Source organism: Haliaeetus leucocephalus, unplaced genomic scaffold, assembly GCF_000737465.1.
Source record: "Haliaeetus leucocephalus isolate CR32 unplaced genomic scaffold, Haliaeetus_leucocephalus-4.0 Scaffold1007, whole genome shotgun sequence".
Lineage (NCBI taxonomy): Eukaryota > Metazoa > Chordata > Aves > Accipitriformes > Accipitridae > Haliaeetus > Haliaeetus leucocephalus.
The window spans coordinates 1,001,245-1,023,130 of record NW_010973443.1 but is presented as its reverse complement, the minus strand read 5'-3'; the positions used below and the strand labels follow the sequence as shown (position 1 = coordinate 1,023,130).

Sequence of the window (21,886 nt, the reverse complement as noted above, 5' to 3'; positions counted from 1 at the left end):
CTGGACCTGGCCATTCAGCCAGTTTTCAATCCACCTCATTTCTTTTATTCAAAACAAACTGAATTCCTCAAGATTCTGTGAAAGTAGAATGAAAAGTTCCTGCCTGGCACTCAAGCAAGTTAACTCATGGTCAAGGATCTTTTGCTTCCAAGGAGACAATAGTTCTTTCTGTGCCCCAAGAGGTGATACCTGCTCCTTAACCTGCAGAAATACAGTAGGGGCCAAGAATTACTGCCTTCATGTAAGCACGCTACTATCTGGTCACCTTCACAAACCAGTGATTCCCCCATGGGCAGGGACTTTACTGAGCAAGTGTAACTAATAAGTTATACCCATGTGAGACATTAGCTCCCAATTCATCTACTAAGGATGTGAAATAAGTGACTTAGGGGATATTTTCTCCCAAGAAGACCTCTCAGAAACCACTTCATATCATAATAAATATGGTATTTTTCTCTGTATCTTTCTCTGGTAAAACCACCATTCTGAGGTAGGGTTGATTTGGAGAGTGGCAAGGGCTTATTAAAGAGAGAGAGAAGGGGAAAAAAAGTCTGAATAAACATTTCAGATAATTCAATTGAAAGTTCTGAAAACTACCTGTAAAGCTAAAAGTGGAAAACAACCTTAGCAATAGCAATTGCTACCTGCAGCAACTCTTAATAGCTAACACTGTACAAAAGATTAAAACCACCTGACTTCAGACAAATTGACACACCTGAAGTACGCAATTAAATAGGTTTTACCTGAGCAACTGTCCTCATCATCAGAGATGGGCACCTCCCTTTTCAACAGCATTTCCAACTCTTCTGTTTCAGCAACATCAACAGGTCTCTCCCCATGCTTATTAGCTTGAAATGGATTTCCACCATGTCGAAGCAAGAGCTTCACAATCTGCAGCATTAAATAAATGAAGTTTTAGGTTTTCCACAGCATATTACTTGACCAGCATAAAAATCTTTCATTGCACACAAAATGTGGATAATGTGATATGCAATCCTAAACTCCTACCTATGAGACAGACTGGAAAGCAAGACTTCAGCAACTAGATTGCAAAGTCCAGGTGTATGTAATCTGCTCATTAGAAGAGGCAATGAGGAAGACTAAAAAAAGTTGTCCTCTTGTTACACAGACATAGCATCATCTTAAAGAAAAGCAACAGTGGCCTTTTGTTTGTGCTGTTATAGTATTTCCTCACACAATTCATCTGGTTTCTCACCTACCAAGCTCTCTACTCTGCAGTTGATTCACCTCCTTGCTCTTAATTTTATAGCACGTAACTCTTAAGAACAGGAAAAGTTTTTCAAGTAGCAGTACTATTGGTTTCCACAGCATTTCAGAAAAGCCCTGACAGAGATCCAAGTATGTTATTGGAGGAATAAACTACCGCCATCCCCAACTGAATACAATACAGCAAAATCATCAACTTCTCTAGCATCAAGGGCAACGAATTATTAAAGTTACAATGATACCAAGGCCTCTGCATTTTCAGCACAGTAACCACTATGGGTTACTTTTTTTTTTTTTTTTGTCCTACATGCTAGGAATGGGGAAATTCAGCAGACAGTGATATGTTAACATGAAACTTCAGAATTTTTCCAATACATAGTGTCAGTGAGATTGTCCCAGATAGGTATGCTAAGACCAGACAAGCAAGAGGTCCAGTTCTCCAAAACTCTACAATTTTATGCAAGTTTAATCTAAAGACACACTTTTGTTTAGACACCCATAAGAAACAGTTACTAAACAGTTAATAAAAATTTCACAATCAGATTATCACAATTCATTTCTCTAGCCTTTCCAGAAGATCCTTTCAAACTGAGTATCTTGTTTGGAAGGTATACTTGATCTAAGGATATTTTCTATTTTTTGCTTTATACAGCAGACTGCACACATAGTAATGAAATAAAAGAGACATAAAGGGAGAGCAGAGTAATTTCTGCATCTAGTTTGCAGAAAACAAGAACAAATTCAGAAATTTATGTAAAATACCTACAGTGCTCCATTTTCTTCTCCGCTAAGTCATTATTGCTAAATTTTTTAAAAAATTATTAAGACTATATATACATCACTGCTCTATTTCAAAGTCCATAAACAAATATATAAAAATAAATGTAGGATATATACCTTTAAATATTTATATATATATGTATATATATACACACATACACAGAAACCCACAGTATACTGTTTGGAGACATTTTTCTTTTGAGAATTCTATACAGTAGAAGTCTCTCAAAAAAAAAGTCACCAAAATGTTTATTTATTGAAAAAGTAAAAGTGAAACTGTTAAATATTTAAGAAAACAGATACTGGCAGAAAATATCTGACAACAGAAGTATAATGAAAAGCAAGATGAATCAAAGAAAACCAAAACAACTTTAAGATGCCCCCAAAACAGCAGAAGCAGAATTATAAAACCATATGACAGCAATTAGGACAGTTCAGATTTGCTCTAAAGACTGAGCATTTCAAACTACTTATTTACTCCCCTCCCACTCTCCCAGTACACTCACATTTCTATGCCCACTACTAGCAGAATCATGAAGTGGCGTATCATCGTCCAAGCCCTGTGTGTTCACATCAGCTCCTGCTGCTATCAGGACTTTAGCAACATCATAGTAACCGACATTACAAGCTTCATGCAGTGGTGTCCAACCTATAGTGAAAAGGGGTAAGTGTAAGTTTGAAAGGTCAAAGATTTAAGTTTGTTTTTTCCTCCTGTGCTATAGATCTCTATTGCCTTGAAACATTTCAAATTACACACAGTAGTTGGCAGGAAGATAATGCCATCCATCTGATGAATAACATGCTTTATCAACTTCAAACCTCATGCCAAATTCCAAATTTTACTGTGATTTTTACTGTGATTAAATTGAACACAGAAAAAATCTGGCACAAAATCCCCAGGCTAAACACATTAGAAATTCTTTGACTAGTGAGCATTTGAACACAGTGTTAGGTATATATAAATAACATTATTCTATACAGAAACAGTTTGAAAACCACACTATTGGAAAGACTCTAAGTATAGCAAATTATCATAACCAGTGTTCCTTTAGAGCCACTGAACATGTAGCAGGAATCACTAATAACATTCAGCAGCTATTAGACTAGATACCAAGCTATTAATAAATATTGGTGGAGAAATTATTCTTGCTATTTCCTAGAATATTAGTCATTTTTAGCAATTTTTATTTCCACACTGATAATCTGAAGTTCAGTGCTCATTTTTTGTAGCAGAGCCTCAACTGAAGATGATGGTCAACCCACACACACTATATTCCTTACCTCTGTTTCTTCTCCTCAACTTGATGCCTTCTACTTCATAGCTGCCCTGAACTTCTCACCTGCTGTTGATGCCTTCTCAAAGCCCAGTTTTGGCAAGGCATTCAACTTTTGTTTCCAATATAAAACCAGTGCAAGTCTGGAAGAGTTTATTCACTTGAACTCAGTGACTAATCAGTAATGGTCTTGTATGTCCATGAAGAGGAGGTACAAGAAACCCCTAACTTAGCTAATCCCCCAGTAAGGTGATTTCTCACCTTCATCTCTCACTCAACTTCTCACCTGCTACTCATTTAAATTAAAAAAAAAAAAAGCTTCTACTTTATTCTACAGCAAAACACTTCTTCCTGATCTTCATATACTAGATTTCCTCTGCAGTTATCACTTCAGTCACTCACTTCCAACACTGCCTGGCTACCACCTCCTTCTCTCCACTTTCTTGTCATTTGACCTTTTCCCACTCACCCACAATCATGACACCCTTCTGCTCTCAGCCCTCTGATCCCTGTCTTCTTTCCCCTTATTAATTCTCCCCCAAATTCATCTTCTCCATGTTTTACTGCTTTGCTTTTCTATCCTATCACAATGTCTGGCGTGCCAACTCTAGTCCTGACTTGTTCTCAACATCTGTTTCTTTACTCTTGTTCTCACGCGGCAGTATCATTCTAGGAGATATCCCATGAGCAGGATTACCTCCTCCATTACTAATTCATTTTCTGCTCCTTTAGTTCTGTCAAATTCTTAGCTAAAAACCTCTAAACTTCACTGCATCCTAAATTCTTATTTTTTCCACTCATGAATCACTGCTCAAATCCTCCCCCTCTTCTTGACTACTTCTTCTGTGCAGGATTTAAGTTCAGCGACCTCTGCTTCTCACTTTGGATTACCAATGGAAAAGTATCTCACTTGATCCCAAACACCTCCTCCAGAGTTCTGAATGAAGACTACAACTACTTGCTCCCAACTGATTCTCAGAACCAGCTCTCAGCCATTCCTCTCATACATTCATCTGCCTTTAAAATTAGTTAAGTATCTGTACTAGGTCAGGCTGGGATGAAGTTACAAAGTTAACTTCCTTCATAGCAGCCCATACAGTGCTGTGCATTGCATTTGGGGCTAAAACAATGTTCATGACTCACCAGTGTTTTGGATACTGCTGAACAGTGCTTGTACAGTGTCAAGGCTTTCTCTCTTCCTCCCCCCACACAAGAGGTTAGGAGGGGACACAGCCAGGACAGCTGACCCAAACTGACCAAAGGTATATTCCATACCATACAATGTCATGGTCAGCAATGAAAGCTCAGGGAAAGGAGAAGGAAGGGGGAGGGGGGGATGTTTGCAGTTATGGCATTTGTCTTCCCAAACAACCATTACACCTGCTGAGGCCCTGCTTCCCAGGAATTGGCTGGATATTTGCCTGCCGATGGGAAGTAGTGAATTAATTCCTCTTTTTCCTTTGCTTGCATGTGCAGCTTTTGCTTTTCTTATCAAACAGTCTTTAACTCAACCCATGAGGGCTTTTTTCCATCTTATTTTCTCCTTCCTGTTGAGGAGGGGGAGTGAGAGAGCAGCTAAGTGGGTGTCTGGCAGCCGTCCAAGGTTAACCCAAAACAACATCTCTTCTTGAAGCGTTTCTATACTCACTGTGATTTCTATGGGTCCGTCTTCCCCTGAACTTCCCCTGCTTTTTCTAAAATTGCTCTTTCAACAAGTTCTTCCCATCTCCCCTCTCAACTTCTCTGAAGATCCCACCGGGTTCTACTTCTGCTTCCTTTCTCTTCTTCCTCTACAAATGAGTCCTGGGCAGCCTCATCTTCAAACACAAATTCATCTACCCCACCAAGAAATCACTGATGTGTTTCTTACCTAAAATCAAGATTTTAGTCCATCTCATTAATATCTTCTCCTGATGTCAAGTTTGAGCTGACAACTAATTGTACCATATTACTCTCACTGGGGCCTGCTACCTCAGCTCATCTCACTACTCCCATTGAGAGTATAATTCTCCTTATTACCATTCAGACCGATAAACTGAGCACCTTTAGCAGGCTTCACTGTAGGTCTAGTCAAAAGTCTCATTCAGACCTTCATTATGGTTTTGCTTCTATTATGCAATGACTCTATAAAAACTTGAAACTGCTAGTGCTGCCAGTTAATTATACCAACGAGTGTTCTCAACATCCTCTTTATTCCCTTGAGATGCCAGCAACTCCTCACAAATTTTGTCACCTTTTCTTCAGCATTACCTTTTGCATTGGAAGCACAGTCTTTCTGAACATAACCAAAAGCAACATGGCTCTTTCTTATATTTATTTCCTCACTTTGCCATGATCCACTTATACTGTGGATGCAAAAAAAGCCAGTGTATAATGGCTAATGTTGAGAGGTAGAAGGTTAGAAACAGTTTGTTATGCTGTTGATATAATGTGCACATGATACTTGTATTATTTTTTTAGAGTTGTCCTTGCATTTAAGAGAGAAACATCTACTGAACTCTATCTTTTTATAGGTGTCTCTTAGCCCCCAACCCCACAACAACCTCTGCACAAACCCTTTATCCTCTGATTTAGACTTCCTTTCACTCTGTTCCATCCCTCCTTGTTACCCCAACCCCCTTCTGTGCCCTAAATGTCTACCCAATACTCCAGCTCCTAAGTCTCATGCCCATTTACACTGGTTGAGGAAAAAACAGCAGGTACTTTGGCTTATCTCAGTATGCAAATGTCTTTAATTTGGTGCCTAGCCAATCAACAGCTGGCACCTACTGAACTCAAAACTGCAGGTTCTGTCTTCTGTGGAAGCATTACTTTGGGGATCTCATATTTACTCTCCTGGAGATTTTTTACTAAAACATGTAGAAACTTAACTACCGTGAGAGTATCAAAAGCAAAACAGGCAAAAGTTTGCCAGCAGGTTCCAAAAAATTATTTAGGAGGTCTTGCTGACAAATAGACAGGCAGCACAGATGTTTCCTTATAGAAAAGTTAATAAACAGATACTAAAAAAAGTAAAGAAAGATACCAAATAAAGGATACTAAAAATATGGTACAAGTTACAACTTACCTTAAAGTTTATCAATCAGTGCTGAAATCACAGCAGAGAATGACATACCAAAACTAGTATTAATCTAGCAAGATTAGAGGACAAGTGCAAGCTACACCACACCCATCTGCTTTGATGCGTATTAGCTGTCACAGTAAGACGACAGTGTACATTACAGTGCTACCACCTTCACTGTTACTAAACTTTGCATCTCCTCACATAGCCTACAATCCCATTATCAGTTACTGACTTGGCCTAGTATAATTCTATAAAGTTCAGCAAGCAAGCACATGTATTTTTATATATGCCTAGTGTGCAAAGGCCCTGGCCACAACCGAAACGTCCAGGTATTATTATACCATTCTAATATACTATGGACTACAGTGTCCCAGTACTACCACTGCCATCAGAAATCAAAATTTCTCATCAATTTTGTTACATTTTTCATTTGCATATAGCATGAACTGAAATTAAACCTCTGACAACAACTTCAGCAGTAATATTTAATTCATACAGTTAAGAGAACACATATCAACTTACCTGCAAAGTCTTTTACGTTCACATTTGCACCTAAACTGATTAGCTCCTTAACCTGTTTAACATCCCCTCGAATTGCTGCCATATGTAGAGGAGTTTCCCCTCGTTCATTTCTCTTGTTAACTTTGTCTTTTTGTCTTGAAGAGGAGCTTGGAGTTTTCTTTTGCGTTGGTGTTGTTTGTAAGGGATGATTTAAGGCAGAATCTACAAAATAAGTTTTTAAATGGTAACTAAGTTATTTAACACTATATTTACTTCATCTAACAATTGTATTCAAAGACTACTATTACCAGTGAATAATTATGTTTAAATAAGGGATATATTTGACATTTCATATGTATCAATACAATGTCTCTTTTGCAATGCGCAAAAGGGTGTTTTGCAAAGTCTCACTATTTTTAAAGTAGGTTTCAAGGACAGACGAAGTCTATACAAAATACAAGGTTCACATACTCTGGTATAAATTCTGCTGAAACAAGACAAAGCATCACCGTGCAGATCAGTACCTACCCTGCTAACCCTTCCTCCAGCATACTTCCACTGTATTTTTATGTAGTGGTATGCCAGTTTACGGATATTGGTTGTGCATTGTACTCCCTGCACTTTCTCAGTTGTGCCACTACAAATGTTTTGGGCAGACTGGACAGTAAACTACTATTACTAAAGTTTTTCAAAATATTCTCAAAAATAAGGGAAGCCACAAAGGCAGATTTACACAAAAGGAGAAACTGCAGTGAGACAGCCTGTACTGTATTTTTCTGGTAGTCTTTGGTTACAGGGTGTTAGTTCAAATATTATCTTCTGTAATTAAAGTTATTAATATATTTGACAGAATATAAGCTTCTGACAACAAAGTGCTTTAAGAATATAAATATATACTGAAATCATAGAATTCTAGCTAAAATATTTCCCTTCAAATATTATTCTTTTGAAGAGTGCCTATTAATTAAAAGTGGAATCCCTAACCAAGGCAGTCTGGTTCTATTTCAGTAACAGTTTAAATAAAAGTATGCAAAACTTCAGGCAATGTTTCTAGTGGTTTTATGGAAAGAAGAGAGCCTGGAAGCCCCAAATTCTTCTGCCACTTTTATGATGCACAACAGGGAGCTAGAGCATACCGGTCCGGCTGTTTCCATCGTCATGATTCCCTGAGTTTAATCTCTCAAGCAACTGAGAACATATCCATGATCCAGGGACTCAAGGGTTTTCATATATGGGGTAGACTTCCCCAGCAAGAGAGACTAAAGAATATTTTTTATTTCACCCACAAAGTATTCAAAAATCTGAGGAGCTTTTTAAAGATACCTCCTCCTGCCATGAAATTGTCTTGTGTTGCTCTACATAGATTTTGTTTTTAATATAGCGGGATAGTAAAAGATTAGGTAACTGACACCAAATTCTTAAGGAAAACCCAGCCATTCACTTTTAAATGCCAAATTTGTAAAAACATTATATGGGTAAAACACATACATACATGAAGATTTTTTAAATACAACTGGATCAAGGAAAGCTTGAAATTCTGAATTAAAAAACAAGGTGTCTCTCCTCTCCCATTAAATCCCAATGAGACAATCCAGTTTTCTTCTAATTACAATTCTACTCCAAATGGAGGCAATGAGACAGTAGTTAAACTTCACAAAAAACAGAGTATTTCAGTTTTTAATTAATGTATATGGAACGGTGTTTGAGAGGCAAAAATAATCAAAAGAAGAAAAGAGATTTTCAGGTTTTACAGCTATCACGATGCAAATCTTTGCGCATAAATAGAGAAGGTCAAGAATTTTTCATCAAATTACCTGTCGATGCACAATAGTTTTACCAGAATTACAAATAATTTTTAAAAATGTCAATAAAAAACAGGGACTGTTGAAAACCAGCAGGGTTCAGAATATTCTGATTGGGGTAGAATTAAACAGGCAGAAGGAAGAAAGCTCTTAACTTTGTAAGATCACCTGGACTGTTGTCTCTTGCTGTCATCTGCATGAGAAGTGCCATCTGTTTGCGCTCTGACAGAGGATAACCAAAAAGAATACTAACTGGTGTTGATTTCTTATTTCCAGCATCCTTCTTCATTTTCTTTTTCTCCGGACCTTCCTTCTCTGGAAATATTAACATTTAAAAACTGAAACTGATGTTCTATTAGAGCATTTTTCTAGAAATAAAACATCGTTTTAAGGTATGTGAACTGGTAATTGGTGGCAGGTGATGAAAAACAGAAATTTCATCTCTAATTTGCTGCATTTGCATCAGCTTTGATTACCTGTTCTAATCATATCAGGATAATAAGCTACTGAGTTAAAGCACTTAAGTAAGCTGTAAGGAGGATTACTAAAAAATTGTAAAAGATGAAAAACCTGTTTTACAGCTGGAAGACTGTGTATGTCACAACTTTAATTTTCCGAGAATCAAGTCAGGCGCTTAAAAAAATTCTGTAAGATCAGCTAGTCAACTTTCAGCCCTGAATACTGACTCAAGACTGTGCTCTATTCTACTTCTCTCAAGACACCACATTAAAAATTAGGAAAAGACTTTTTAATACTGGTATTTGTTAGGTAATTGGATAAAAGATTGTTTCTCTCAAATTCATCCTGTTAATTCACCTTAAAGCAATTTCTTCTCCAAAATTCATATCCTTCAAAAATATACAGCTATTTTATATACATAACTTCTTTCCTTTTATGCATATTTACTGTAGTTTAGTATTTCATGTCCAAGATTTAAACCAGGAGCTAAAATTACACATCTGAATAAACAGGTAATTTCTAAAGCTATTCAGTACCTACAAACTCCCACAGATCTTCAGATTAGTTAAATGTGCTCTGAAATGAGATAACTTTTTAATATCTAACAAATTTAAAAACTAGAATTTTATTTGTGTAATTTGGAAACTTTGGTCTATGTCTTCCATCCTTTTCAAAAGTTCTTCCTTCATTTTTCTGTATAAAGGTCTCCTAAACCAAACACAGACATTTAGATTAAAGTATGATAGAAAACAACTGATTTGTGATTAAGAGACTTCGACTAAATCACTTTTAACTGGAACAGTATTTAACGACCTTAACATTGAACAAGTACAAACTCTCAATGCATTAAATTTCTTTTGGTACAACTGTTTTCCATAGATCTCCCTACCTGGTCATTATTGTTTAACTGTATTTTCTAGAGACATATTAGTTTTCATTTATGTGTAGTGAAGATCATTCATTTGCTGTAATTATCTCATCTTTCCAGGCAACTGCTCTTTTTGTCTTAACAAGTTCTTATCAAATTCAACATTTTATATTTTGTAAGCAGCTTACATTACTTACATGTTAGATCTAATGTTTACCTTTTTCTTCAGAGCCCCCAAGATAACTACTTGAATATGAATGCACTGGATGTAAAAGATGGCTTAAGAAATCTTAGTCACGTATTTGGTGACTTGGAATTAAAATTTTTGAAAGAGTTAAAAAAAATTTCTAACTGCCAGTGTCAAGAAGGAATGGTCTGAAGAGAACTCTAACAGATTCAACCAACAAAAACAACATCTCCAAACTCTGAGCAAATAATTCCCTTGGTTGTCTCCTTAAAAGCCCAGGTTCAGTATTAGCTTTTCCAGAGATCCTGCTCACTCTACCACACCTTCTCCTTTTGGAAGCTTCCCTACCAACCACCTTTCCCAAAAGGCCTTTAAGCAGCCAAACAGGACTCTGAACCCTACAGTCATGAGTAAACCCAACTCACCCTCCAGGCTGGACTACCAACCACAAAGATAGGGACAGAATTCAGTAAGGATGTCTACTGCTTGCTTTCTCCTCTGTGGCTGGCTGATGTGCTAACCCCCATAAAGCAAGCAAGAACATGAAACAAAGCTGAGATCTAAAAATTACAATGGGGAATATGTAATAAATGAAAGGGAGGCAGAGCCAGGGGAAGATGTTGGACTGATTAATCAGACTCAGCCATACTAGAATTTGGCTGGGAATTGGTTGAGGCTTGGATGGGGGTTGTTACTATTGGTTAAATAAGCCTGGCTGCCACACTGAACTTTTCAGCTCCTTGTGTAGTAAGTTATTTCATCTTATTCTCGCTGTGACTGATTACCACCTGATGAGGCACTGTTCATCCGGTTTTAGTTAATCTTAGTATTTTGGGCCATACTAAAAAAAAAGTGGAAATGCAATTAAGCTACAGTCAAGGTTGGGGGAGGATTTTCTTTTTATTACTATCCCTATGATTATAGTGGTCTGCCCGTTTCCTGTCCTAAATCTCAACCTTAAACACCTGTATAAAAACTTCATTTTAAAAACAAAAAAATCTGTCATCTGCAAAAGCAGAAAATCTTAAAACAGAAGACTCCACTGAGCCAAACTTTACTAACCTATTGCAGAGCGCCAACAATTAATAAAAATTACAAATTAGAAGCTTAAGTCCTTTTGAGGTTCCTAACCATGTACCATTCCCTGTTTCATTAAGCCTCAAACTGACCCTTTTTTATCTTTTGATTTTCTCCACTTCTGCCTTAGGCCCTCTCTGTGGCCCTCCTTGTGTCATTCATTTCTTCTCAACTCATTTGCTGCCTTCCTAGCCTTCTCTAGATCTCATGTTCTAAGCTTGATTGCATACACAGGCTCTAGTAATGCAATGCTCTTGAGGCAGAGGAAGGCACGTAAATAGTGCACATCGTGAATTCCAAAGTGACCAAATAAGAAATACATGATTTTACAGACTAAGCAATTATGAGCAAGACTATGTAAAGAATGGAAAGCTACAGACCTAGGTACACATTAGAAAAACCCTGCAAATTTATCCATCATGTTTAAAAAGGAAACAAGATCCTTTTACAGAAGTAATTGATGAGATTTTTCTAAACTGCATGCATGTCATACTCCTGAATATCTAAAAATACATTCAATATCCAAATCAACACTACTGCCCTGTTGGTAGAACGTCTGCATAGGAAAATTTAAAGAAAACCTACAATGAAACTGTACTTTCAACTTTTCACTGCAAATATCCTCTCCGAGGATAATGTACAATATACCCTTCATTGACTAATTTCGTACTTCCATCAAAACAACACATTTCAGTTTGTCTGCCATGATCTGCTGTTTCTTAGCTTATGCTATTTACTGCTCATGCTTCTTTTCTTGAAAAACACATTCATTTCCATTCAGAATTATTTCTTACAATTTTATAGCTATACTCAGCTTGAGAAAATAATACATCAAAATAAATGAAATACATCTTTTGATGATCTAGCTTTTACTTTTTTACTATACAGTCTACTTTTCCAGGTATTTTTATCTGTTGGGTTTTGGGGTTTGGTTTAGTTTAATTATTTTGTTAGAAAAGCCTACTAAGCAAATGAGTGCAACTTACCCCCATCTCATGTTTAGTGTTGTCAAACATGAAGATCCTCCCCTACATATTCCAACGCATTCCAGTGGTGGGGCAAATTATTCTTGTATTACTCTTTATTAACACAGTGTTTGCAAAGCATTTCTGAGACCTCACCAATTAAAAGTACCAAATAAGAATACAACTGCTCTCACCAAGTTATACTGTAACTATGCCCTTAACACTTAAAATTATACCCTTAAAAAAAAGAAACGATTTTATTAACATTTATGTGAGACTTCATATGTGTTTTCAGTAAATCTAAACAGTTTAATACAGAAAATTAATATGATCAACAACAAACTTAAAAAAAAAAAGTTTCAGGACTACAGCAGATGCACCTGATCATCCACTTACTGGAGTACATCCTGTAAGAGACTACTGCTCTTCCCCCCTGAGATCTTATGTGTATGCATGTCCTAAACATAGGACAAAAACGGTGGAAGGAAGCAAATGGAAAGGAGTAGGGCGTATAAAAGTGAAATTTTTAGACAGCAATAAATCAATCAATCAATAAAATAGGTAGTCAAAAACTATGTTTTGGGGTTTTTTTTAAATCCAAGGAAAACAACCATGCAACTGTTGATAAAGAAGCTACACAAATCCACAGAAAAATTCTTATAAATTATTGGGAATCCCCATTATGATTATTGCAGAATATATTATAAGATTTTTTTTCCACTGCTCCAAGAATATCATCATGCAGTACACTACATTTAGCAGGAGAAGACCAATTTAATGTTCCGGAACTTTGACTTTTCAGATATTCTTTATCCTGTGGTAACAGAAAACTTTTCACAGCTGTGTACTTGACGTTTATACGATTTGAATAGTAATAACTTCCCTAATAGAGGAATAATATCAATTTAAGAAATTAAGTTTAGGTGGAATTTCATGTAAAAAAATTGACTGTTAAATTCAATGAGTTTGTGGCGGTTTTTTAGATTTTGAGCATTTTGTTTTCAAAGCCTATGGAATACAAATATCTTCTTTTACGTTCACTTTCTTGTCACTTTTTGGTGTTCTTCAGCAGTTAGAAACAGAACATCAGGGAATTTCTTGTTACTAAAAAAATAAAACTCTTCAAGCGGCTTCATGTTCAATTACCTTTATTAAATAACCTTCATAATATGCAGCCAAATCTACCCAGACAACATTCCTGTTAAGATTTTCCTTTTGCAATGTAAGCTTTTTAACCCAAGACCTTTTTAAAAGGATTTAAAAATAGCCAAGTTGTGCTTAAATGCACCTAAATCACTGTTTCGCATTTATTTGTAGCAAAGCTTCATGAAATTCACTCATAGTACTTAAATGTACTGGCACAAGAAACATCAGAATCACCGGTGATTATTTTAGGGGAACTTACACATGACAGATTATGTCCCAAGGCAACCAATAATTTATCTGGGGTTTTTTTTATTATTATTTGGATAAATTAGAAATTACTTGACTGAGAATTTGTAAATGTTTTAGGAAAATAAATTATTAAATAATGTAACGTGGATTTCTCAAAATACATCATGCCAAACTAACAGAATATTCCATTTGGTAAAATAACAACCTTAGTGGATAAAGGAAATAAAGCAAAAAGACCAAATTCAAACTTCACAGCTCATGATATTCTGGTTTCACATAAAACTCCTATCACAATGCAAATTGTAAGGAATAACAGGATTAAGAAATAGGACCATATGAAGCTAAAATATGAACTGCTTGAAATAAATGCTTCTAAAGAAGTTATAAGATTGAGTGATATACAACAAAAGACATATGCTTATTACCAACAACTGTAGAAGACAGGTCAAGATGATCAATTCTGCAGATGATGAAGTCAAGACAGACAGAGTTACCGAGATCTGTGGGATTGCGGTAATCTGACTGAAGTTATTTTAAAGAGAAACACATCATGATTGACTGCTGCTTCCTAGCCTTAGTGAAAGAAAGATTAGAATGTGATGAAGAGACCTCACAGTATACTGTACACTGCAGAGATAAAGGTACTATTCTGATACCTAATTAATCAAGTTTATGCATATTTATTTAACCAAACCAACACACACATACACACACAAAACCACCTCCACTTTCCTGCCTCTAGCCCAAACGACAGTTAAGGAAATTTGTAATAGGTGAACAGCAAGTCCAAATCCAACTGTCCTGGTTTCAGCTGGGATGTAGTTAACTGTCTTCCTAGTAGCTGGTACAGTGCTGTGTTTTGAGTTCAGTATGCGAAGAATGTTGATAACACTGATGTTTTCAGTTGTTGCTCAGTAGTGTTTAGACTATAGTCAAGGATTTTTCAGCTTCTCATGCCCAGCCAGGGCACCTGACCCAAACTGGCCAACAGGGTATTCCATACCATGGGACGTCCCATCTAGTTTAGGAACTGGGAAGGGGGGGGCAGGGAATGGCCGCTCAGGGATTGGCTGGGTGTCGGTCGGCGGGTGGTGAGCAGTTGCCCTGCGCATCATTTGTACATTCCAATCCTTTTATTACTACTGTTGTCATTTTATTAGTGTTATCATTATTAGTTTCTTCTTTTCTGTTCTATTAAACCGTTCTTATCTCAACCCACGAGTTTTACTTCTTTTCCCAATTTTCTCCCCCATCCCACTGGGTGGGGGGGAAGTGAGTGAGTGGCTGCGTGGTGCTTAGTTGCTGGCTGGGATTAAACCACGACACCAACAACCAGTAACAGTGTGTACACAGTCCCTTTAACAGCCCCACTAACCTCTGTAACTATGGGAAGCACAAGTATAGAAATTGTGTAACTATAATGTACACGTGGAATATAAAGAGGTCAGTTGTTTTGCTCTTCTGGATATCAATTAAATGCTAAAAGAAATATGACTGTTCCTGTTTGGACTACTTTAAAGACAGAAATTGAAGGGGTCAGAAAACAAAACTGAGGTGCTACTATGAACAGAAAATCCAGAGAACATAATTTCCAAGGAAAGATCAACAAGTTGGCACACTCAGTGTAATTGTAACTCTTGCAGTTCTTCCTGAATAATAAACTATGTAACAAGACTACAAAAAAAACAAAACAAAACAAACAAAAAGCCTATGCTTATCTTCACAATAAAAAGATTCTTCCGATCTGCAGTTATGTTTTATTATTATCAAAAATTCAAGTTTATCTCTTCAGACTAGTAAGGTGGAGAAGGCAAACAAACTTGTCCTTTGCAAAAGCAGCACTTGCCTGTTGTTCTTATTTCGATAACCACATCAGAGGTTATTTAAAAATAACCAGATTAATTAAATAAATTAACAACATTTAAATAATGCTAGTTAAGTCGTCTAAATAAGGGATGGCCTTTCAATCAAATTATGTTTTTGGATTGGGGGACTCCAAATCAGAGAACTTATTAAAAAAGGTATGAAAAATGCTTCTCCTTCCACCATCCATTCCACCAGTCTTAATCAAAGCTTGTGTATAGTAGAATCCTTCATAAGATTAACTTAAATAAGGGTTAAAGCTATACTGCAAAATTTGCAGTATAAACAAATTTGACTGGAGTATGCATATATCATATTAGCTTTTTGTGGTTGCTCTGGTCAAAGAATGGGGGATGTGATAACAGAGCCCTCAGTTTAGGATAGCCATCCAAACCAGGACAGTGTAACAGACACAACCCTGCACAACAAAAGAAACTAAGAATAGGATGCTGTTGATTATACAGAGGTTACTTAGTGCCATTTCAGGTGCTGTCGTTGTCCCACTGGCCTCTTCAGAAGGCCACAGGTCTCCTGTGACTCACATTATCTTTCAGCTCTCTGCAGACTCCTTAGCTACTGCAGGCATCTCAACTGGCATTGCATGACTACATTTAGGCAACTGGACTCGGTCCTAACCAGTATGAAATTATTAAGAAAGTAACCTAAAGGCTAAATCTGAAAATATTTAATACTAATTTATTGCAGCAGTTTCTTAAGCAGAAACATTGATTTACATCTCAATTTAGATAAACAGGAGGGCTAGAATTGTTCTAGACTCTTACAGGACACTACAAATGCTGCTTGATTTCAGTCTTGCAAAACTGGGTGTAAAATTCACTTTATATATAGTTTTGTAGGAATCAAATTTAAAAAAATATTTCCAAATTAAGTTAACATTCAGTTTGGCTGTCCATGTTCATTATTACTTACAGTTTCTAGACAATACCTGAACCAAAAAAAAACCCACCACAAAAAGGAGCAAGAGATGGAATTGCAGTGGGCATTTTTAAAAAAATAAAGCAAAAAAGACAAAATCTTAGTTTATGAATGAATACTCTGGAGACAGAACTGACACAGCTCTAATGATGTAAAGCCCTAAAAATTAGGTATTCCCATTCTTTGAGTGATTTACCTGCCTAAACAGGACAAAACCCAATTATCACGGAGTTTCTACAATTTGCTAGCAACCCTATCATGTATTTTGGAAATAAACCATTTATTAAATTAAACTATTAATTAAATGGAATTTTTTATCCTAGAGCTACTTTTTATGGCATTTCTTGATTTTGTTCACCCAGACACATTTTTAAAAGACCCTAAATCTTTAAAAACATTTGAAAATCAAACTCAATGGTCTTATCTGTTACAGAGAAACTATTTAGCAAAGCAGTAAGAACATTTTGCTATTCTGAACTCTGCAAAAACAAATTGGAAGGCTATTAAAAATAAAACTGTCAGGAAAGGATAAAATACTTCCTGGAACTGTAATAAACAGTGGGAAGAATGGAGTAGTACCACATATTTTTTCAGAATCTCTTCAATTCTGAATTATATACACAACCTTTGACCATTTCCCTAGAATACCACTACAGATTTTCACAAAGTATCAGAAGAAAACTGAGATTTTATTTATTGGGGTTTTGGGGGTTGGTTTTTTTTTTAAACACTAGCACTACTAGCTGATGAGAAGCTTTTCATCACCTCTTCTTTTTCCCTCTGTCTCCGGTTACACTTTCACCTCCAAAAACTTACCTTCTTCCTTCTCAAACAACATTTGCCATTCTCTGTACATAGTTAGCAGGGAGACACTTTTGTCAGAGGTAAGTTTAGTCCAGTGATGGCAAACCTTTTCAACATATAATGCCAAGTTTGTGTCAGAAGCAGCACTGCATTTCATGATCACTGATGTCAGTCCTAATCCACCCCAGTGACAAACTTGGCACCAATCTAAGTGGTTAATTCCCACTGGTCTACTCTAATTGGTGAGGTACAGAATCAGCATTACAAGAACTGTTTTTTCATCCTAGTAAAGCTACTGCCTCTAAAGTTTCTGGAAAGCTTATGTATCAAGTTCCTCATTTGTGAAATGGGGTAGTTGCTCTTACCTTCTTACCTCCTTAACCCAGAAGTAATGAAATGGACAACAAACTGTGATGTTTGCCACACAGTAGCTAAAAAGCTATGTGCCTTCTATTGTTATATTAAGTATTTTGCCCCTCCTTGAACTGTTTATTTCATCTCCCTACCACAACTTGTAATAAAAAGATTTTGTAGTGTGTGCATTGTCTTTTTATGCATGTCTAAGTGCCTAGAATAATCCATCTTGTTTGTGGCAACAAGATGCTACAGCAAGAGAACAAAAAATTACATTCCCTTACAAGATGCTATGACAATGAATTATTTAAAGTTGATGGTGGTAGTGAGAGATGACAAAAGATTTTCAACACAGAAAACATTAGATAAGTGCTAAATATTACTTCTAAACATATTAATTTCCATTACGAAAATAGTTAGGTTCTAATAAATTTTAAAAGGCAGATTCTGGGAGCATACTTCTAATTTACACATGGTCCTTTCAGAATCAAGTGGTATCATGAACAGTGCAAGACTCTAGAATTCTGTAAAACCACTGAAAACAGAGATCTAAAGCCAAGAATATTGTTTTGTAATGTGGCTATTTCAAATTTGGATTTCATACGATATTCTCTTTACAGTAACAAAAATGTGTGTGTAATATCCAGGAGCCAAATATTCTGCACAAAATCAATCCTGGACAAAAATTAAACATGTACTGAGGTATATACTTCTATCTTGCATTTAAATGTAAGTGTATTAAGGGAATTACCTGTTTATGAAAATATTCAAATGTACAACGAGCACTGTATAAGAAACAGTAGTACTGAGCCTCTGAGAAATTTGGGGAACATGCCTTTTGGTGGCCTTCCAGAGGGCACAGATACTGTTTTGCTACCAGCAGAACTATTACTGAACTATGACATAGGTAACTAATTGCCTAGACTCAGAGATAACTGTACTCTTGGAATACATCCAGATCCCTCCATCCTGATTTAAAAACAGCCATGTTAAGAACGGTATTTTGAAATCTTGAAATCAGTTCCGATAGAATATGCGTAAGTTAGGAAGAACTACCAGCCTGTCCAGAAAAGGTAACCTGAACAGATCATAGGAACTTAGACTGAAAGAAAAGTTCACTCTCCACGGCTAGTTTAGTTAGTTCCATAACCTTAGCAACCTTTTCTTCTATATGGAGGACAGTACATCTACCAGTCTTTCCCACTCCCCCTCCCCAAAAAAGGCTACGAAAGGCTGATAGCTGTGTCTCAAATCAAGGCACTTACATGTTTTTTCATCAGTTAACTTATTTAAACAAATGGACCTCTAGAGATGACAATGAAAAGAAAGATTTATTACTAAAATAGAAGCAAAAGAATGAGGTTAAGAACAACTGGAAAATGTAGATAAACTATGCTGGCAAGCTAGCTCTTGCTAATGATAGGATGAAAGCCTGTCAGACTGAGACGCAACAATCAGAAGCAAGCAAACAACTTTTGTACTTAGTATCCTTTTTTATAGGGAAAAAAATAATCAATATAAATACATAATATACAATTAATTAAGTTAGGAAGTATTTTACCAACAAATAATTAGTTAAGGAAATAAAAAGGTTCTACCTGTGTCTGAATTGCGATCTTCATTTCTGGATGGACTAATAGTAAAAGGAAGTTTACGTTTCATGGAAGACTTTTCTTTCATCTCCTTCCCCACATCACTCCTATCCACTTTTGGAGTTTTGCTGTAGGATGCAATCTTGTCCTTGCTCTAATATAAATAAAAAGTATACTAAGTAATTTTTGCATAAAGCAGAATAGTCTTATAATATGAACAGATGGAAAAGACTGCTATGCAAGAATGTATGTGCATGTGTGTAAGTATGTGTATTACATAGTTTATTCAAAAACTTTTAAAGTAACCTTACTAAAAATAATCAATGACATTTCTTTCTTTTTAAAAGCAGTTATCTCTGTGTTATTTCTACTTCCAGATACATCACTGCAGAACTGCTGTTCACTATTAGAACCTTGATTAATAAGCAAAGGAACACACAAACTGGACAAGAATTTGCAACCACCCCAATTTCCTTCCCTCACCATAACATAATAATCACATTAAAAGCACATTAAAAGCCCACACTGCAATTCAGACTGTTAATAGTAACACAGTAACAGTCAAAAAAATGCTAACAATCCTCCCCTGCCTCCGCCCCCACCCTGTAATCCATCCATAAACAACTTCCCTTCTATTTCAACAAGAATAATAGTGTAGTGTTTCATTTTCTAAAGCAAAATTTACAAAGAACTTAGAAAATCTACAAAGAAACTTTTTAAACTGGTATAAAATTTAGAAAAAATAGGTACAAGCTATTTGGAATTTTTAGTTGCATAAATCTGGGATTTTACGCTTATAAAAACTTATTTTAACAAATGGACCTCTAGAGATGACAATGAAAAGATTACTAAAATAGAAGCAAAAGAATGAGGTTAGGAAATTACTATTATTATACTTTAAGATGAACAGAAAAACCTGGATGGGCACAATATTAACTTATGTTTGATTACTCTGATAATATAGAAGGTCAAAGTATGTAAAAGATACCAGGTTAGTGAGAAGACTGCTTGAGAGAACTCTCTGCAAACCCCAATATTTTGGCCTAGCAATCAAGATGCAAAGTAAAGACATAATGTTTTCTGCTCATTACATGCTGCAGAAACACATTATCCAGCTACGTCAGCTATCACAACTCCCCAGCTTTATATCATTCTTAACAGATCATCACATGAAACCACTAATGGATTCATTTTCTAGAAGTAGAAGAGGCACATACACTGACTTTCCACTTAGTGAAAAACAAAAGGCTGCTCCTTGGTACTTTTGAAGCAAGAAGTTAAAAGATTTATTCTGATTAGAGGAAAACTAGAAAATAACTCCAAGTAAAGGTGCTATTCTTAAGGGCGCCTTTCCTTTTTTTAAAAACAAACACAGGTTTGATTGTATCATCTGACACTCCGAGTTTAAACTGTTGCCAAAAGTGTAGGCAGAAGCGAATACAAAAAACCTACAAACAAACTCTACAATCTTCAGCAAACAAATGTGTGTACCAGGGAAATCACAAAGAAGGGATCAGTCTACATCAGGAGAATTCCTAAAGTAAAAGGCTGATGCCCACAGAGAAAACCTATCTTCACTCTGAGTTTGGAAACCTGAAAAAAAACCCCAACAAACCCAAAACAACCAAACACCAAAACCCCAAACCAAAATGAAGAATAAAACCCACACACCAAAAGCAACCGTCTTCCAAAACCACACACACAGACACACACACACCACCTTTTTCTTACATGCTAGAACAAGAAAATCTAAAAATCTAAAACACTTAAGACCCCCTAAGCCCTTGAGAGATAGTGTCTGTGCTATTACTTTTGAAAGAAGCTAATCAAACGCAACTATCATTTGCAAATGCATCTGTAAGTTGACAAGAGCAGATCCAAACTCCATTAAGCCCATTCTGATCTCTTCCACTACACATGCAAGTTTCTTACTTCAGCCCAATCTCACTAAGAGCTCTCTCATCCCTTGTTCCAAGTTACCCAATTATTTCTCATATGTACGTATGTAAATTTCCCACAATGTGATAAAGTGGTATTAAAATTTTATTGCTTTCTCTAGAATATTATGTTAGGTACCATGCAATAGAAAGGATCAATTAAAAATAATTTAAAATTCCGAAGCAGGAAACATTGGTTTCAACTTGTTCTGTAGAAAAAAAGAATCACTTTTTTTGGTACTACTCAGTAAAATACATTGGCACATGCTCACAAAGAGACACAAGCTGCTTAAATAATTTGATAGCTTTACCTTTATTCTTATTCTTAAATTGTATACATGCATTATGTTAAATATTACGACTGATGCACTACTTTTTTGGTAATCACTGAATATTAATTTTGTCATGATCTAATTAGGAGGAGAGACAGTTCAAAATGCTTACTTTCAGATAACTAAAGATGCATTGAAAATGAAAGAACGGGCTATACACAGAATACACAGAAACTGAAAACTGAGAAGTCTGTACAAAGTCAATGCTATTTAGTATTTTCAGTGACAATGCTGAAATAGAGATGCAATTAGATAAGCAGACACAATCACAACTGGGAGAGAGGGAGAAGCAAACAGCACTGGCAAAGGGAAAGTAAAATGACTAGTGAATTTGAAAAACAGTCTAAATGCAAAACAAAACTGGAAAAGCCAGGATAAAACGAAGGTTCTACAAACCGATAAAAATAATTAACTGTACAATCACAAGACCTCATATTAAAGCCAGAAAACTCTTAACAGCCTACTGGAT

The 21,886-nt window shown here is 36.1% G+C and overlaps 1 protein-coding gene across 9 annotated transcripts in view; it reads right to left on the bottom strand.

Annotated features, from left to right (window-relative positions):
* The window catches only part of ANKRD12 (ankyrin repeat domain 12), a 68,919-nt gene that overhangs the window by 22,856 nt on the left and 24,177 nt on the right, over positions 1 to 21,886 (bottom strand). For 8 of the 9 annotated variants that reach the window (XR_775454.1, XM_010584816.1, XM_010584823.1 and 5 more), the window contains 5 exons: positions 19,155 to 19,302; positions 8,817 to 8,963; positions 6,868 to 7,068; positions 2,514 to 2,656; positions 744 to 891 (listed from right to left, as the gene is read on the bottom strand). Coding sequence is in view for 8 of the 9 variants with exons in the window: in XM_010584816.1 (XP_010583118.1) it covers positions 744 to 891; positions 2,514 to 2,656; positions 6,868 to 7,068; positions 8,817 to 8,963; positions 19,155 to 19,302 (787 nt within the window). In the remaining variant the exon portion in view is untranslated. The remainder of the gene's footprint in view (positions 1 to 743; positions 892 to 2,513; positions 2,657 to 6,867; positions 7,069 to 8,816; positions 8,964 to 19,154; positions 19,303 to 21,886) is intronic. The other variant, XM_010584824.1, reaches the window with a different exon arrangement.